The sequence below is a fragment of the Centroberyx gerrardi genome, chromosome 8 (assembly GCF_048128805.1).
Source record: "Centroberyx gerrardi isolate f3 chromosome 8, fCenGer3.hap1.cur.20231027, whole genome shotgun sequence".
NCBI classification, from domain to species: domain Eukaryota; kingdom Metazoa; phylum Chordata; class Actinopteri; order Beryciformes; family Berycidae; genus Centroberyx; species Centroberyx gerrardi.
This window is the reverse complement of record NC_136004.1, coordinates 9919602-9939264: the sequence shown is the minus strand read 5'-3', so window position 1 is coordinate 9939264 and position 19663 is coordinate 9919602. Positions and strand designations below refer to the sequence as shown.

The following is a 19663-nucleotide window of genomic DNA, read 5'->3' as shown; positions in this document are numbered from 1 at the left end:
CTCACACATCTGACCTTTACTCGCGCCATCGAACGCATTTGAGTGATATCTTCTATCAGAATATACACGGAGGCATCAGGATCTGTCTTATTCATTGCTGTGATATACAGTATATTCCTCATCCATTTTTGCCCATATCAGTCCCTCTGTTGTGCATTTTTGTTTGTCTGTTTTACATAATTTGATCTTCTTTTTTTTTTACCCCAGTCACCTGCCTCTACCTCGTGCCATACCATCATTGTAAATAAGAGTTTGTTATGTTAATTGACCTTACTGGTTAAATATTGGCTGCATCAAAATAAATAAATGTGACCCTGCTAAACCAGCGGTGAGTTGCTCTCCGTTGTACCAACAGTAGAGGCAGAGTGGACAGACAGATAGAGAGACAAGCCGGGACATATATACTGCGTTTGCCTGCTGGGGAATGCATGGTCTCTCCTCCACATGCTGAAGCCATTAGTGGAAATAAGATCCCTTTTTTATTACTTCCTTTCTTTTGGCCAAAGTAATTTCTCATTTTGTGTGGCCAACTGCAAATTATGTGCCGGAGACTTGTCCGGCAGTTAGAAGTGTAGCTGTTAGACATGTAAAAGGAAAACACTCATTTTGTAATTAACAGCTGCTGCTATTAGCTGTGATACAGGCTGCTGACCCTTTATCTTTAATTTCCTCCTTCGAAGTAACGGCTTAATTTTCCTGCAGTAGGATTACGCTGGAAACCTCTGGCCTTGGCAAGCCAGAAGATCTTTGAGCAGATCAAAGTATTATAATAAAAAGAGCTGTGTTCAAGGAAATGAGCAAGGAGCAGCGCAGCAGATAAAGACCGTCACAACAAAAACCTGGGTCCAGTCGTACAGTATTTGCAACGTGTCATGGTTTGTTTTAGCCTGCTTGCGTGCCAGGATGGGTGGAGCCGTATTTCAGAATTAATTGAAGCGTACTTGTCGGTGATTGACAGCTTACCCGACACTGAACTGTTCTGATACAGTTAACCCCATCCAGCCAGTACACCATGCAGGTTAAAAAACACTTCAAATTATTTTGCAGCCAATATTTGACCCAAATCTGTCAGAACACACACATCTGTGGCCTTGGGAAAAAGCTTATAGGGATAGATCTTTCATTTGAGGTTCCCATGTTGATTTACTGTAGATGACCATGTTGATAATCAGGTTATAGGTTACATTTTTGGTGACACAATTGCTTCTTTCTCTTAACATTTCTTTGTTCACTACCAGGTTCTCCGCTGGTGATCTGTGTGGTGTCCATGACCTCAGCACTGGGCAGTTATGGTGAGGTTGATAAGTAAGTAGCTGAGCCAGCACACTCAGACCTGGACATTCAAAAACCATATGATATTAATTTAATTTGATTCCATCAAAGCCTCAAGGCGTTGCATGAGAATGATGTCACCCATGGTAAGAAATTGGAACAGGCACTTTTCTATAACTTTATTCAAAAGCGCTGCAGTGTTTAGGTTACCGGCAACTATGTCATTCCATGTTTACACTGCAGCGTTATGTTACAGTATTTTTACTATTTTTACTTTATACTGAGATTTCTTCACTTCTACTTCTCCCCCCTCTCTCAGCTGTTGGCTGTCATTGAAGAATGGAGCCATCTGGGCATTTGTGGCACCAGCACTGTTTGTCATTGTGGTGAGAAATTTACACAATAAACAGTCATTTTTCACAGTTTTCATAGTTTAATTTGGGCTATAATTTAATCTCCATTAAGTGTAGGCTTAGTAAGTGTATTCTATTTTAGGCAAAATCCCCAAGAAAAAGCCCAAATCATGTCTCTTGTGCCATTGTGTTAAGTTGATTGACCCTACATGTTGTTTCCTCTCTGACTTTCAGGTGAACATTGGCATTCTGATATCTGTGACGAGGATCATATCTCGTATCAGCGGAGAGAATTACAAGGTTCATGGAGACGCCAACGCTGTCAAGTGAGTCATTTTGTTTTCATGACTGGACTGATGCTCTGAATCCTATATTGTTCTCAAACTGTGTGTTGTTTGTTTGCAGGCTGACTGCGAAGGCAGTGGCTGTGCTGCTGCCTATACTTGGCATTTCCTGGATCTTTGGCGTTCTTGCCATCAACACGCACTCCCTGCCGTTCCTCTATATCTTCGCTGTGTTCAACTCGTTACAAGTAAGTTCTTAACTACAAGATCTTTTTTTCAAAAATGTGTGCAGTCATTTGTGAATTTCCACTTTGAATTTCCACTTTCTGTATTTTTTTTTTCTGTAGGGATTCTTTGTCTTCCTGTTTCACTGTCTTCTCAACTCTGAGGTATGGTGTAATCCCAATATTTTTACTATGCGCTGTGCTTGCCTTTTCTGTGATATTTGAATGATACAGTTAAAGCTGCACTAGGCTACTTTGCATGTTGGCAGCTCCAAATGGCAGGGAGAGGTAACTGATTGAAATTTGAACCTCAGTACCCAGAAATCATCACTGTGACCTCAGTAATCTGCACACAGCTCACTTGCTTATCTCCGATTCGTCTCTTCCTGTGGGTGGAGAAGTGTCACCAGAACACCCGACACCAGAATATCATATGTGCAAAAAGGATGTATTTTCACATGCCTAGTATAGCTTTAAACTGGCATTTATCACTATCATCTGCCTGTTACTGCTTTACTCCTTTCTGTAGGTCAGAGCTGCCTTCAAACACAAAACCAAGGTGTGGTCTCTTACCAGCAGCTCTATCCGAAACATCAATGTGAAACCCTTCAACTCTGACATTGTGAGTGCTGCTGTTGAGGATTCGCAAGAACAAAAATGAGCTGTTCAAGTCTACCTGCCCGAGTCTAACTGAGTCTCTCCTTTCCATCCTCTAGATGAATGGCAACAAGGAAGGCGTGACTCCCACGAAGATGAACACATGGGACAAAAGCACCAACTCGGCCAATCGCATCGACCTGTCCGCCGTCTAAAACCACAAGATCATCATTTCTGTCTATGGCAGAAGAAACAGAGCAACCTGAAGCTCACTAGTGTAGAATGACAAACACTGGCCAGAGTATTTTTTTTTTTCCCACTGTTTTATGTGATGAACGCTACACTCTTGTCCACTCAAATGAAAAGCAATACCAAAGGAGGTGTTGTGTGGATAGCTGACTAGTAGCCTCACCTTTTAAAAGACAAACAGACTCCAAGGACTGTGCCTTTATTATTGTCTCATTTAAAGACATATCGTGTTACCTAAAACTAGGGCAGGGATTTCTGAGGAGACACAAGGTCAGCGAAGTGACGGCGAGCTTTATGATCACCGAGTCTGGTTCAGTGTCTGACATGCAGTAGATACCATGACGTGCTTTTACAATCTGACAAAAGACAACACGCAGCGTTGTCTCGACTCGTCTGTTGCCTAGCCTACGTGTCTATCCCAGTTGATTTATTATTTGGCCAGAGTTTATTTAAATCGCAGTGATATGCTTCGACATGTTATTTTCCTTTTTGTGCCACTCCACCTGCTTTTATTTACTTGCAGAACATGTAATGGAGGCTAATCTCATTTGGGATGGTAATTAGACTGTCATGATTTTCATAGTGTTACGGTTGGGTAGAAATGCACAACTTTGCATAGATAAAGACCAAGGGAAGCACTATACTTTCATAAAGTGTAGTGTTAGAGTTATGGCTTAAAAACAATGAGAATGGCTTCACCTGTTAATAGTATTTGATTCATAATCCACATTGACACATAGCTTTATTATCTGTCCTCCTGTACTCACTGCAGTATGATCCTCTCCATGATTCAACTCATTCGCACAGTATTAATCCATATTGTAGGAGCAGCATAACATAATAACGACATAACAACAGTGGATGATGTAGCAGTAAATTAAACCCCACATTCTGATGTATTTATTTATTTTGTGATTCAAAGTTCTGCATCATGTTTTCGCAAAGCATCACAGCTCAAGAATCAGTCTGTATGTTCTTGTGCTGTTCAATACTGTGTCTCTATCTGTGTGTTGAAATGAAATGACCGTGGTATTTTGCAGTACCTCACATCTTAGTAAGCTGCAGTATTTTATGCTTTTCGAAGACTAGTCAATTCTTGGTTGTGTTTCAGACACAATTCTGTGAATTTTTGTGGTGTTTTGTTCAGCGGTTGCTGTTGCAAATTTTGTTTTGAAGTTTCATTCCTTTATTTGTAAAATTAAAAAAGTAGTAAAATATGTATTCTACAGCAGAGGGATTTGATTTAAGTCCAGGCGATTGCCGTTTATCTTAATATACTGTGAGACTGGAGGGAGATAAACGTATTTTAAAACTCTTCACTGATTTTACACTGTACCAACATTAAATTTCTTACAACAGGATTTACTGTAAATCACTCTACGCTCACTCTCCATGTCACATTTCTATGAATAGTTAATTTTCAAATATTTCTAAACTCATATCAGGCCTTTATTGATTGTTTTCTAAGGTACTATGTTCTGGCCATTCTGTGCTTCTACGTTATGTTTATTAAAAAACGTATATGACAAGAAAGCATAGTGTCTTCTTCATTAAATAGCCTCTAGCATCACGTTAAAATCTGTAGTTTTGGATGTATGCCAGCATAACATATGCCATTTGGTGGGCACTTTTATCTGCCTCACACTACCATGATGAGTGCATAGGTTTTCAGCATGGGTGGCCTCATTGGGAATCTAACCAACAACCCTGACGGTGTTGGTGCCTTGCTCAACTCACTGATCAATGGATCACTTGGGAGTGTTATATGAAATCAGACAAAGATCGGAAGTGTGGAAATATCCTGCACTGGATGGTAAACAGCTCACTGTGCTGATGGCCTAATGCTGCCTTTAAGTGCTGTCGGAAATATCATAATTAACAGTTTAGCGCCCTTGAATGATGCAGCAAAGTGGTAAACATGACTGGAAAAGTGGCAATTTTCTGTGATACCCAAGTTGTCAATATGGGATGTTTAGGAATGGAAAGCATGGAAGCTGTGTGAACAATTGATGGTAAACGTAATGCATTTTATTGTTATACAATATGTGATTGTTTGGTATTCTGTGTACATTATTAGGCCTAGTTGTATCCTTCTATTTTCACTTTTTGTCTAACTTTTAGTTGTCATGCATACACATCTTTGGACTAATAGTTAATGAAAACATAAATGAAAATTTCAAAGGTTTGTACTTATTACAGCAGCAAAAATGTTCGGCAGCAGACTTCCCTTTGTCTCCTCTGTATTCTTCACCCATAGAAATAATAAAGTTGAAAAGAGTTTACGAGGTGTACCTGAAGGCGCCATATGCCTGTCCGTGTGCGCATGCTCGCCGTGAGTTATGAATAACTACAGAGCGGAGGGTTAGCAAGGTGAGAAACACAATATCGCTATCACCGGTCTGTGGCTGGATTCAAACAGAAATCAAGATCAGAAATACAGGTTTTTAATTTCCAGGGATTCAGGGAAAAGCAGTAGACGAAGCTTGAGTCGTTGAATAAGCACAGGTGCCCGGAAATAATTTGTTTGAACACATTTGTTTGTCCCTACGCACATTGTTTGAACTTTTTATCTATGGTGACAACAACTTTGGAAAGCTGTCGTCGATATTTTTCTTGAATTATAAAGTTTGTCATGTGTGAATACGACATTTTCATCAATGAAATGGGATTTACCGGCACTGGGGAGCTGTCGTTGGATTGTGCGTCTGTTCCACTTGGAAATTCAACCTCCTGAAGCCACTCGGATACTTTTATACGTTGATTTTTATTATAACGTTAACTTATGGAGACTGTTGGGAAGTTTGAGTTCAACAGGAAAGACCTGATTGGCCACGGCGCCTTCGCAGTCGTGTTCAAGGGGAGACATAAAGAGGTAACTGATCATCTGAGAGAAATGTGTTGCTGTCTGTGGATTGTTTTCAGTGTTGATACTGTACTTAGATCCTGCTTGTTCCTTTTCAAGAAACGGGACTATGAAGTTGCTGTGAAGTGTATCAACAAGAAAAACTTGGCCAAATCACAGTCTCTGCTCGGGAAAGAAATCAAGATATTGAAGGTAACTAGCTGACTTTTCAGTGCTGTCATACATAGCGGCAATTCTGTCTCTTTGTGCCATGTACTGACCATGTGTTTTCCCACATCCTCAAGGAACTCAAACATGAGAATATTGTTGGACTACTTGACTATCAGGTATGGATATTCTCCCTCTCTCTCTCTCTCTCTCTCTCTCTCACACACACACACACACACACAGACCCATCCATCTGTAACCACACACTACACACACAAGCCAGGTAGCCCCTGTAGCCACATGTTGCAAATGTTGACACATTGTGCAAAACAGTGAGCGTCACTCGCCCATGTGGTGCAGACTGGGCTCTCTGGATGTTGTAGTTCTTCATGGGGCCAGCAGGCTTCCACGACATAGAGTGGAGCTGTTGGGTTTTATGTTCAGAGGAGGTTTCACCCAATATAGAGCAATCATTAAGAGTGAAAACAGATACAGGATTGCTGTTTAATGACATGGTGTCCTAAATCTGAACAGGATTGTGGATTTTCCCTGTCTAGGAGGTTTATGCCATAGCCGAAATATCCTTAAGCCTTTACACATGTCAAGTACAATACAGGACTTTTGTCATTTGTTTGGAGGTGTTTGTGCGAGTGTGTGTGTGCTTTCCACCTCTCACCTTACTGTCACTGTAAGCCACCAGGCAGGCAGGCATGAGTGAGCTGATCTGTCCAGTCAGTCACACTATCTGTAACAGATGGCAGGGTGCAGCCTAACGACCGGGCTAAACAAAGGCTTATAAAAGCGCAGGCTTGATGTGAGTGTCGTCTCAGCAGACACGGAGCGAGGCACGGAGCGAGGCACGGCCTGATGACCTCAGATGATACGCTGAGATCTAACACCCGCTCACACCGGGGCAGGGAGAGAACCTTTGAGGACAGTAGTGTTAGGTTGAGTGACGTGTTAATTTAGCCAGCGCCTCTGTCATCTGTCACACCGGCACTTATTACAGTGAAATAAACAGCCTGTTGTATTCATACATTATTAGTAATGGCAAACACCTCCAAATTGAGATTACCTCCTTTGAATCCAATACACAGGCCATATAATCTTTTTTTACCAAGTGAACTAAATGACAAACAAGAAGCAGCCTGCTCCCCCGCTCCTTACTTCCCATTCAGTAGTCAGGTTGGACTGACACCCTACACCTCCCCCCACCCCCCACCCCCCACCCCCCACCCCCTCCTCACCTCGCCTCTCCGTGACTTATTTCATGGAGATGGGCCAAACGGGAGCCAGCCCAGTCTTAAGAAGTGAGCTGGTGTCACTTGTTGTGTAACTTGGGACACAGTTGCTGAGGTATTGATGGATTGTTCGTATACATCACACGTGCCCATCACTCTTTAGGTAAAACAGTGATGTATTCAGATGACTTCAGCCTGGATAATCTTACCTTATGGTGAACTTTTCAGGGGGTTTTTTTTATCTGATTCTCAGCATCAATGTTTTCCAGGTACTATTCCTTTGCCCTCATGATCATTTGCATTGTATCTGGTTTTATCAACAGGAAATGGGAGGATGTGTGTATCTGGTCATGGAGGTAAGATGCGTTGAGAATGGCAGCGACTGGTGTCTTTTCATGTCCAAATACAAATAACACATTTACTGCACTGCACCAACCTACCAAGCTAAATTCCTTGTATGTGCACATATACTTGGCAGCAGTAAATCTGAATCTCATTTGGCAGCATCATCGACGCTTTGGTAACAACTTTGTTTTTCTTGTCTTCTCAGTACTGCAATGGAGGCGACCTGGCAGAGTATCTCCACTGTGAGTGTGCTATGCCCCACCGCTCACACAGTCCCCGGTCTCACCCCTGCTGTGTCTGTAAAGTTTGCCTTTACACCTGCGGTCAGAGCAGAAAGGGGACATTCACACCACACCTCACCGCCGCGGGAGAGGGTCAAACTCACAGCTTGTTACATGTAAATATTTTGGGAGCAGCTCGGTCTGTGGCTTTAAGAGGCTTTGCCGAGCTCTTTCAGTGTTTTGAAGGACAATAATAGGATTTAGGGTAGGCAGAGCAGTATAACCATAGAAATCAGGTTCAGCGCTCCCACACGTCAGTGGGTAAATGATAAGTAATGCTCCCAAGTACTTAACCCAGATAAAGTGAAACACATGGAACTGGGTTTTTTTTTTGGGGGGGGGGGGGTTTGTGTGATTAACACTTTCCAAGAGTCTTTCCCTACAAATCCTGTGGAAACTAAAACAGAGTGCGTCAAAAGTTGCTGAAAATAACTCCCGGCCTTTATTTGTCTTGCCATCTCCTTCTAATGCCCCCTATGCTCCCACCACTCATAAATTCGCAGAACAAATTCTCCCTAGAATGTCACGCTGAAAACTTCCCCCACCTCAAGTTTCACACCCTCCCCTCAAGATGTGACGACGAGGCCGAGGGCACGGAGTTGATATTTCTCAGGCTAAATTTACCATGATGCGTCTATTTAAATGCCCTGGTCTAATTTGGCCGCCGTGCCAGCGTCTCTTATTTTGTAGACGTGCCCATTTTGTGTCTCTTGCCAGGGAGGCACATCCTGCCATTTGCAGCACAACACTCAGTCACGCTTGGCAAGGTTCACGGAGCACCCACATGACCTCACCCATCTGTCACTCACTTATCTCCTGTCCTGTGGTGGAAAAACACTGCAGCTAGAAATACAGGACTGGGCACGAGCGCGGCTTGCGGTCTTGACGTTAATTACTAATTTGCTCCTCGCCATCGACAAATTTCTGTGATCAGTCATATATTTTCACTCCATCGTCATATTAGGTTTTCTGCTGAGAGTGGCATCACATGCCAAGCAAATCTCATTTTAAAGTAAAATATTTGATGTGCGATACATACATACATATGACTAACATTATAAACAAAATAGTTGTTTAGGTTTGGTTCACTGAACAATCTAACAATATGGGCTTGTGTTGAAATAGGTAGCAGGGGACACATGTATATGCTGATAGTGTGTTTTTTTTCCCACCTCTCTGTGTACCTATATACCATTGATGAACCTTATGTATCTGGCCCTGCTAACTTCTTCCCATGTATGTTCTCCTGTATCTCATCAGCTAAGGGCACGCTGAGTGAGGACACCATCCGTGTCTTCCTGCAGCAGATAGCCCAGGCCATGAAGGTCCTGCAGGGCAAAGACATCCTCCACAGAGACCTCAAACCCCAGAACATCTTGCTGTGCCACCCAGAGGGCCGCAGGTCCAGCCCCAACAACACCTGCATCAAGATAGGTGTGTGTTTGGTAATACTGCTTCCCTCAACAGGGAAACACCGAGTCACTGCTGCAGGGCGTCTGTGAGGTTTGTTGATTTGTGACGGTTTTGTTATTGTTGCAGTGTTTGGATTGGAAGGACATGGTGTGACAAGAAGTTCTGGCTGATTTCGACACTCCACCCTCCTCCACCTGCTAACCCACACACACACACACACACACACATCTCCCTCACCCTCTCTGTCTCTCTCCCCCCAGCTGATTTCGGGTTTGCACGTCATCTCCAGACAAACACGATGGCAGCCACGCTGTGTGGCTCTCCAATGTACATGGTGAGTATTAGACACCTATTACCCTGGTTTCCTCTGCCAACAAGGTATAATATGTCTCCCTCTGCCTAAGCTGTAAGCTGTGTTTGTCTGGCTACAGGCTCCTGAGGTCATCATGTCTCAAAACTACGATGCCAAGGCCGACCTGTGGAGCATAGGAACCATCGTGTACCAGTGTCTGACTGGAAAGGCCCCCTTTCACGTAAGTGCCAATCACACACACACACACACATACACACACACACACAAAGACAGAAGCATCACTCTTCTGTGTTTAGGTAAATGGATTTAACAACTCTAGTGGATTAAATCACTAATTCTCAAACTATTACATATTTTGGTCGGCCAGGTTTCCATGACCTACTAATCTGAAATGTTCGCTGAGCTCTGCTTATGAAAAGCTTTTCAGATTTGCTGTGCCCTCTAGAACGGGCCAGTAACCAGAGTCCTTTATTACCAATAGTTTTAACAAGAAACAGCACAGGATTCATCCCAGTCACATCTCTTGACAAAGCAGCAGCCGGGCGACACACGACCCATAAACACCACGTGCCTGCTGGGTGACACCCTCCCTGATCTCCACCCCAGACTTGTTGTCTAGAAAATGCTGGAACAGCTTGACTGCTTAGGAAAGAGCCTTGTTTACAGATGGGGAGCATGCGGAAATGGCTGTGAGCCATTCCTGTGAACCCAGGGTAAATGTTGTTTCACAACCCCGGGTATTACTTTCTACCACTCACTCAAGAGGCTGCTGAGCTCAAACCGTTACGCTGATGTTTGTTCATTCATTCAGCCTTGGTATAGACACATGCTAATATGCGGTCACCAGGCAAGGTCCCTTCTTTGATTTGTGTATTTGTGTTAATAATGAAAGAAGAAGAAAAATCCCATTGTTCCACCTTTTTTTGTAGCTGTTGAGGTTATTTATGTTGCAGTTTCCTTGAATGCGTTTTCCCTGACAATGAGAAAGATGGTTGGCTTCTATTTCTGTTGCGCGGGTCAGTGAGTTGAGAGCAGTCCAAGGGTCAGTGTCAGGTTGGACCACGGTGTATTCTTTACTTCGTTGGTTTAGCTGACATCTCCACGCATTCCACTCTGTCCTCAGTGGTATCAGCCAACATCGACACGCTGTATATGTTTGCACTTTGGCACAATTCATTTTCTGTACGCATGTGTGTGTGTGTGCACGGTGGTTTTCATGTGTCCCTCTCATGTTTGTGTTGTGTGTGTGTGTGCAGGCCAGCACGCCTCAGGAGCTCCGGCTCTTCTACGAAAGTAACAGGACCCTGCTACCCAGGTTAGTGCACCTCTGAAACCCCCTCCCAACACACACACACACCCTACACACACACACACACACACACACACACACACACAGGCAGGTGTTAGGAAGAGGGTGTAAACACACATTACCAGGGGATCTGTCTGCTTTGCTGATGAATGGCTGATGCTGATCCTCCATATGTTCACACTAAAGACTGTGTGTGTGTGTGTGTGTGTGTGTGTGTGTGTGTGTGTGCATGATATATGGTGTGCACATGGCCAGTACATGAAACACATGCAAGCACACAGGCAGCCATATGCACACAGCAATAAATACAGTAGTTGCACATGACCTTTCAGATATAGTCCTAGCTAGGAAGACACTGAAACAGACGCCTGACTGACAGGTGTTTATTTTTATTTCTTCAGCCAAGCTCTTAGAACTTTCTGGATCCCCCTCTCACCCACTATCCACTGTCAAGGCATCCTGCTTTCTAATTTATTTGCTACAGATAGCCGATTAGTTGTTATGAACGAATGATTAAGGTAGTTGAAAAATATAAGTTAAATGTATGTATGGCAATAAGTCTAGTCTGCTGTTTAAAGTATGTTTCTCTATGTGAGGTTCTGTCCTCCTTGTGTGTCAGTATGTACTGTGAAACTGTCAATATGTCACCAATGTCAATAAGATAAACTCCTATACAATCAATACACATGGATATTAAAGGTTATTCTGATTCTGACTCCTGCACCTCTGACATTCAGAGCTGGAAACTCTCCAAAAGGAATTATGCATTATCTGCCCGCTGTTTTCATTGTTGACTTTGTAAGCTTGCGTTTGGCTCGCGGCCACGCTAATCTGCTGGAATGATAAAGCCTGTGATAATGCTGCTCATGTTTGTGTGTGAGGAGGCATGGTTTGTTGTTTTCTTGTCACTCTATATATAACTGCTCCAAGCTGCCAGCTAGTGGCCTGCACTGCTATCATTTTCCACATGACCCACATAGCTCAGCACAGACGTAAACAGACGCAGACACTCACACACACACAGACACTGTGGGTGTCATGATGCCCTGAGGTTTTGCACTTGAGCCTCAAACTAGATTAAAAATGAACGTATTTTACAGCTCACTTTGTGCTTATGAAATACACCCGACCTAAATATTATTTCTTCAAACACTACACAGCATAACATATCGACAACAAAATGCACAAACAATCGGAAACACACAGGAACATAAAATCCGTTATAGATACACCTGCACATAAAGATGCATGAAAACCTATGTGTGTTCGTTCCCCAGCGTCCCAAGGGAGACGTCTAGCCACCTAAGGCATCTGCTGCTGGGCCTGCTGCAGAGGAACCACAAGGAGCGGATGAACTTCGGTAAGCGTCTGCCTCCCAAGACTCACTACTCCTTTTTAGAATTCCATTTTAGAAATTCCCTCTAACATTGAAATCTTTCCATTCGCAGATGAGTTTTTCCACCATCCCTTCTTGGAATCGAGTTCATCCACAAAGAAATGTATGTACCTACGTTGCCCAAATACAGCTCGGAATCAATAACGCTGCTGTAGCTGAGATCCTAACACCAGTGCGTCTATGTTTCCTTCACAGGCTCTCCAGCTCCCATGCTCTCCTACCCTAGTTCTGGCTCTGGCAGCTCCTGCAGCAGCTCCTCCACATCCCATCTGGCCTCGCCTCAAGTGCGTACACCTTTGTCTTTGTGGATCAATAGAACAAAAATGACGCGGTATAACAGATGTGAACTAGCAAGCAGGGTACACTCCTAGGATTTATTTCACTGTCATTCCCTTGAGTAACTTTTGATCCAGCATGCCTTTTTTCCTCCGCTCTCTTAGCATTCCGATGGAGAGATGCATCGACTTCAGCCCAAGGCCCTGCACTGCCCTACCCAGGATGCCCCTGTCTTCATGCTGAAGGATGCAGCCAATCAGGACAGCAGGAACGCCTCATCCTGCACAGAAGACTATGTCATGGTGCCTGTGCAGTTTGCCAGTAAGACGTGCTTGCCACACTCTCATTCAGCAAATGTCTGGATTTTTGTTATCATACCGTTTCCTTTATATCAGTCTGTTGAAATCTGACTTATTTCCTTTTACTGCATTGTAGGTGAATACGCTTGTGAGATGGCAGATGGGTCACCCATTGAGGGCAGTCTGATATACAGTGGGTGAGTTGAACAGAATCAATTTAATTGACTTAATTGTGATTTATAGTAGTGTGCTCCCCCTAGTGTTTTGTTTTTTTCTCAAACGCACCTTTTTGGCACCACTTTAAATGAACATTACCCCCCTGAGCAGGACTCTTAAACAGAACTTTACTATACTGAACTCACTGAACATTAATCCCTGCCCACAAAATCATTTCTACCTGCTGCGCCAGGTACTTAAAATCATTACCATACTATATGAACTTGAACTCTATGCCCCAGTCATTTTATGCCTACATCCTGGACTCTGTTATGACTCTAATAACATTTGTTTTGAATGCACCATGACCCCAAGAAAAAGTTTCCCTGTGCACTTGTGTAAAGTGGAACAACAATAAAGTTGAATTGACTTGACATGGCAAGGGAGTTTGCTGATGAGAGCTGGATAGACTGAGCTTACTGACATCTTCCTTCATGCTTTCCCCCAGGAGCTCACTACTGGCTGAGCGGGGTCTGGGGACCGCAGGCAGGACTCCTCCCTCCTCTCCGCTGCTGCGCTGTCCCCCCAGACCTGTTAGGTAAGAGGAGGGCAGGTGGGTTGGTGCAAGTGGGTTTCGGTTCTGGTGGGTGTGAGGTGAAAGTGTTCAGATATAGAGATAGAGATAGAGATATGATAATGAGGTTGCATATGCGTAGTTCATGAGGGAATAAATAGTGGTTTTAGAACTGGTGAATTTACTTGTTTTGTAAATTACACTGCTGTTTTCCAATCCTTATAAAATCTGTAAAGTCACTTCTAACTGCCTCTTCCTCCATGTCTCTTTCCTCCTCTTCCTCTGTTATCCACATAGCAAGCCCAATGAGTTTGGCGGCAGTAACTACAGCCAGTCTGTGCCCATTCCTGTCCCAACTCAGATCCAAAACTACCAACGTATGGAGCAAAACCTACAACCTGTAGGCTTGCATGGCTCCACCAGGCATGTACAGCCTCCCACCCATCTTATCATGCCCCCAGTGTCTTTTTATCACCTTTTCTCTCCCCTCTGAGAGGAGACATTGTCTAACTGTACCTCATGTCACTCAGGGCCACACTGTGCTGTGCTGGCAGCAGCAGTGAAAGCTCCCTAGCATGTGCTGGGTCCAGAGCCCCAGGTCCAGGCTCTGTCCTCAGCTCCTCGAGGCTGGCCACCGGTGGAGCCCGACCACAACAGTCCTCTCCACCAGGTAGGCGTCTGTACTGGCCTTTGTTTCACCTGTCCAGGGAATATTTGCTGAGCAACACTCTTTTTCAGCATCACTCCTACAGTTAGACACTTGGGAGTTTCCTAGTACAATGTCACCACTGTTGGCCACTGAGGCCATTTGGGGGTTATAGGAAAAATGCACCCTTGGATATTCTTACACTGTTATATACTGTCAATCTGTCATGTTCAGTGGGGTTATTTTGTGACGAGGTGTGTTTTTTGGTGTACCCACTTTCCTTCAACCTGCCTTCAACCTGCCTTCAACCTGCCTTGTCTACTTCTATTACTTCAGTTAGTGATTTCCTACATTTCCCAGAATGCCGTTCAACACCCCCAAGAGAACGTGCCTGAACTTCATTCAGTATGTGAAGGTTGAGACAGGAATAGTGATTGTGAGCAATATTAAGAGCGAGAGAGCGAGTGTCCCAGTTGAGAGAAAGCATCTGTTTAGCACCGCTCATTTAAAAAAAAAAAAGGCCAAACTCACTGTTTTTGCTTAAGCAGGGCTAGTTAATCACTCTGTGCTCTGTACTCTGTAGTGGGAACCACCCCCGAGACATCAGAGCAGACTCTGCCCCTCAGCACCAGGACCAGGCTGCTCGCTGGCTCCCCTGGCATGCAGCACAGCTCCAGTCGCAGGCATAAGATCCAGCTAAGGAGGCCTGATTCCCTGAGCCCCAAGGTCAGCTTCCAAAATATGTAGAATCCACTTTAACAGAAACTGTCAAATTTAATAATCTTTTACGCCTTCACCATGTAACTATATGTGTGTTAGCAATGCAATTAGGTCTGAGAGCTTTAATTGTTTTCAGCAGCAGGCTCCACTATCAGTTCCCGGCCGAGTCAGGACAGTCCCGGACCTTCAGTCCTTTGACCTGTCACCTGCTTCCCTCATCAGGAAGCCAGACAACAAAAAAGGCCCTTTTAAAAGGTCAGAACTTTTCTCCTATGGCATCAGCAGTTAATCGTGAGTCTGTGTTAATGATATGTGAACCTATCCTCTGGGACCTGTTACATACACCATATGTCATTTGATTAATCATTAAATGCTCCTAATGGTGTCTGTGGCCGTATTGAATGTCCAGGTCACTGAGCACAGGCCGGCTGTCTGATATGCTGCTGAAGGCTGCCTTCGGCGCTCAGCTGCTGGAGGAAGGAAGTGACGAGAGCCTCAGTTCGGAGAAAAGCATGGACACAACAGGTACCAGGGCAACGTGGCACAACTGCAGCCATTCAAATGGATTTCTGCTGTGGAAAAGCAAACATGTATTGTGTGTCTTTGTTTATGTAAAGCTGTTAGTGTAATTTTTGATGACATTTTTCTCTCACTGATTAGGAAAGATATCTGTTATATGTAGAAATCAGTACCTACCATGACATAAAACACACAACTCACCATTAGAGAGCCTTTGTCGCTAAGGTGAAGTATCAGTCAGTGTGATCTTGGCAAGCAGCATTAATGTTTATGAAAGTGAGTCAGACTATTTTGAGTTAACTAGTGCTGTGGCCATGACCATGTGTTTACCAGTTCAGGTTCCAAGAACAGCTTGGCCAACTGACTCGGCTCCTCTTATTTGTTCCCACAGCTCCACCTAGTGGTTGTTATAGAGGTCCTGGTTCCTCAGACAGCCCCCCCGCTGTGGTCTTCACTGTGGGTTCTCCCTCCAGAGGAAACACTCCTCCTGATGCCGCAGCACCCAGGATGTTCACAGGTCGGTCTTCAGGCTCTCCTGAATATTGATTTCCTACTGAGTGCATTTACACACACATTAATATCCCAATACTGTTGGGCATATCTAGTCAATAAGTATTCAATTTTTGGCTCATCTAATGTCATGTCCCATCTTTAATAACACTTACAACATATTCTGATGATAAGAAACCTGAATATTATAGTTGGGATATGCCCATATACTGAAATTTGTTGTGGTCTGTGTGAAGTCTCTTCCTATGGTAATATTCAGAATATTCTGTTTATTCATGTATGCAAGGATGTGATCGGGACATGAAGATCTGTATAAACAGTTGATCCAAAATAATAGTAACCCAGACACTCATTACTCTTTGCATGTCACTCATCATGATCTGCTTTTATCAGATGAGAAAAACAACAGACATAGTAGTAGTATTAATAGATGTATCAAGGAATTGGTAAATACAGAAAAAGTAATCATTTGTTTGGGAAGGATACCTTTAAATGTAATGCATTATGGATTGCTGATTACTTGTTTGACATTGTAATTAGTTACATAATCCATTAGATAATCTCATTACTTTAAGTAACTTTTAGCTAAACCAACAATTGATTCCAATTTACATACTGTGTTTTAAGTAACTTTATTTAGTATCCTCTGTAATCATCACTAACCATTACTTTCCTATTAGAATACCTGTGGTGCAATTTAAGTACTGAGTATGCATGTCTACCAGGTAAATAATAATAATAATATTAATAATAAATATAACTTGTCAATCTACGATTTATTTTAATCTCATCCTCTGACATCTGAAAGAGAGTAATTCTCAAATGGAACACCCTCTCTCTTATTTGTTGTCTTCTATACCTTCCTCTGGACATTAAATACCGTGTACAATTACAGGTGAAATTGACTGTTTTGGTTTAGTAAATCAGTGGGAGTGATCCATTTCAGTAATCTCCTCCATTTTAGCACCCTGCCATTGCCACTCCTCAAAATACATGCTAATTGGGTAACGCGCTTAAAGTCTCCTGCCAAGTGTCCACTCCATAATTCCACATTGAAAAAAAGCGCACAGGTTAGTAGATCAGAATCAGCACTTTTAACGCACTGCACTGCATTAACAACATATGGCCCTTAATTGGCTGTTTTTAAAATGATGTATATGTCTTTAAGGATTCGTAATCCAGCTGTTCAGGGTTAAGCTGTACTTGTGTTTGTCTTCACTGCAGGGTCGCCCAGCTACGTCAGCTCCGCCTGGCTCTTCAGCAGCTGCCTGCTCCAGAGAGGAGGCCGTCGAGACAGTGACGGTGAAGCCATGGATGCTACTCCGCACAGCAGCGTGGTCTTTCACCCTCCAGAGCTCCCCGCAGACGCACTGATGGAGGTACAGACAGACACTCCGATGATTCAGCTAGGTGATATGGATCTTGCTGGTTGACTTGAATCCTGCTTCCGCAGGAATGGTTTCACTCTTCACAATGTTATATCTGTCTCTTCACCGCAGCAGGCACACACAGATGCTCTGAGTGATCTGCGTTTCACCTTGGCTTTTGTCCACTGCGTCATGGAAATGGCTTCCTGTAAAGACCCTGGGCTGGACGCCAGCAACAGTCCCGATGTGTCTTTCCTAGAGCAGAGCCTGGTGGCAGATCAGATCAGCCTTCTAAGCAGAGAGTGGAGGTGAGAAGCATGGGGCTTTTCACAATCTCTCAACACATAGTTCACTTTTCTAGCGGTCTCCCCACCAATTTTCTTGAGAACTATATTTTTCTGTTTCTCTTGTGCATTTTCCAGCTTCGCGGAGCAGTTAGTGTTGTACATGAAGGCTGAAGAGTTTCTGTCATCAGCGTTGCACACTGCAAAAGAGAATATCAAACAAGGCAGACTCTTTCCCTCTGCCACAGTTAAGCAAGGTGAGACCAGCAACCTTTGGTTTTCCAAATGACCCAATTTTGATTTTTTTTCCACATTTAAAGCTGCACTAGGCAGAATGTTTATGTAAATCACAAAGTCAGGCTACAACAGAGAAGAGCGTCGCCAACGTGCAAAATTGCCTTGTGCAGCTTTAACCATTGAGGTATTTCTTTTGCGGTGGTCATAATGATATTAGCCTTATTGAGAGGTGTTGACAAGATACATTTAAAATACAGATTGTCACTAATGGCTTCATGTTTCTCCTGTGCAGTGATCAGGAAGCTGAATGAGCTGTACAAGAGCTGCGTAACGTACTGTCGCTCCCTCAACGCTCAGCTGCAGAACTTCCTGCTGGACAAACAGAAGCTGATAGACCGCTTCAGTGGCATCGCCGCAGAGAAGCTCATCTACAGCCACACAGTGCACATGGTGAGCTCACATTGACATTCACTCCAGATCCAGTCTAGCTTTCCAGTATGTGTCTCTACACTGTTTATCTCAGTATGTTTTGTCTTTTGTGTAAGTGATGGTTTACAGCTGTAGAGCTGACACGATGTCTACGGTAGATGATATCATGTATCCTCACTACTTATCGTGTTTATGTGTGTGTGTTTTTGTTGTCTCTAGGTGCAGTCTGCAGCTTTGGATGAGATGTTCCACCATGGAACCGCATCAGTCCAGCGCTACCATAAAGCCCTCCTGCTGATGGAGGGTCTGTCCCGTATCATCACAGAGCAAGAGGACATCGACAGCATACATAAATGTATGTGTAAACGCTATCACACACAAACAGCCAGGCACTAGCTGTTAGAATAACACATGAATGGATTTTCCATGGCATCACTATGATGAATTACCTTTACTGGATTATTATTCTTGTGATATTTGATCGGAGGTCTTTATGTAACTTATGATATTCTGAATTTCTCTCTCTCTCTCTGCTGCTCTCAGGTAAGCAGTGTATTGAGCGACGGCTTTCTGCTCTGCAAACTTAACAGTGTCCAGCTCTACAGCTGTGGCTGCAGCAGCTGCACCTTCATGCCTCATCCGTCTCCCTACAGTGTAGATGGACCCTCTTAGACTGTTGATACACAAAAAGCACTTTGATCTTCCTTAAGGGAAATGACCACTGGAGCATCAGCTCTCATCCCACCGCCCAGCCTGGAATCTTTACATAAATGCACGGAAAAGGCAGGAAAGGAGTCCTGTTTTTTCAGATTGTGTTGTGATTGTTGGAATAGTCTGGACGGGCAAATTGTTCTCAGGCTTAGTGTTGTTAAACTACAGTCTGTGTACATTAGTGTGGTGAATAATTAGATGCATTTTTAACTGATTTTAAATGAGTTGTTTTACTTGAAACAAAGCTTTGCATTTTCTGTGTGTGTGATATGTTATGTGTACTGTATAAGTCTACGGGCAAACAGGAGTGGGAAGATTGTACAAGTGGATGTGAAGACCAAATATTGCCAATGTGTAGCAAAACTAGTAAAATTGCACCTGCTGTATTTCTGTACATTTTTTGAGACGCAGAGTAGTGGACTGCAAGGTAATGAAAAGAGACATAAAAGAGTCATGTGGTTTATCCTTGATGTTATCAACACTATAATGGAATGAGAAGGTTTTTAAACCTCATACAGGTTAATATATGTCTTACAATCAGGCAGACATGTATGATATATCTCTACATTAAGCATCTTTTGAAATGACATTTGAATGAGATTGTAGTTTTATAACTGAATCCAATAATGCCTTCCCTTTAGGTGGCTA

General features: G+C 43.4%; 2 protein-coding genes across 3 annotated transcripts in view; both read left to right on the top strand.

Annotated features, from left to right (window-relative positions):
- The window catches only part of adgrd1 (adhesion G protein-coupled receptor D1), a 28654-nt gene extending 24314 nt beyond the window's left edge, over positions 1-4340 (top strand). For both annotated transcript variants that reach the window (XM_071927828.2, XM_071927827.2), the window contains 7 exons: positions 1239-1305; positions 1592-1658; positions 1860-1951; positions 2031-2157; positions 2257-2298; positions 2663-2755; positions 2850-4340. In XM_071927828.2, the coding sequence (XP_071783929.2) occupies positions 1239-1305; positions 1592-1658; positions 1860-1951; positions 2031-2157; positions 2257-2298; positions 2663-2755; positions 2850-2945 (584 nt within the window). In that variant the 3' untranslated portion in view covers positions 2946-4340. The remainder of the gene's footprint in view (positions 1-1238; positions 1306-1591; positions 1659-1859; positions 1952-2030; positions 2158-2256; positions 2299-2662; positions 2756-2849) is intronic.
- Positions 4341-5648: 1308 nt separating this feature from the next.
- On the top strand, positions 5649-19469 carry ulk1a (unc-51 like autophagy activating kinase 1a). The gene is made up of 27 exons (XM_078285159.1): positions 5649-5851; positions 5942-6034; positions 6127-6168; positions 7554-7586; positions 7781-7817; positions 9117-9290; positions 9530-9603; positions 9701-9802; positions 10839-10897; positions 12169-12251; positions 12340-12390; positions 12483-12571; positions 12728-12884; positions 12999-13059; positions 13527-13616; positions 13890-14015; positions 14123-14262; positions 14822-14948; positions 15121-15213; positions 15368-15483; positions 15869-15994; positions 17212-17366; positions 17487-17662; positions 17777-17895; positions 18168-18325; positions 18524-18659; positions 18848-19469. The coding sequence occupies exons 1-27, from the start codon at positions 5762-5764 to the stop codon at positions 18889-18891; spliced, it is 2751 nt and encodes a 916-aa protein (XP_078141285.1). The 5' UTR covers positions 5649-5761; the 3' UTR covers positions 18892-19469.
- The last annotated feature ends 194 nt before the right edge of the window (positions 19470-19663 follow it).

What these genes read in the sequence shown, in the direction of transcription:
- ulk1a (XM_078285159.1), top strand. Translation starts at nt 5,762, where the DNA reads ATGGAGACTGTTGGGAAGTTTGAGTTCAACAGGAAAGACCTGATTGGC. An exon ending in AACAGGACCCTGCTACCCAG is followed by an intron (nt 10,898 to 12,168) that starts GTTAGTGCACCT and finishes TTCGTTCCCCAG; the next exon opens with CGTCCCAAGGGAGACGTCTA. An exon ending in GGCTTGCATGGCTCCACCAG is followed by an intron (nt 14,016 to 14,122) that starts GCATGTACAGCC and finishes CATGTCACTCAG; the next exon opens with GGCCACACTGTGCTGTGCTG.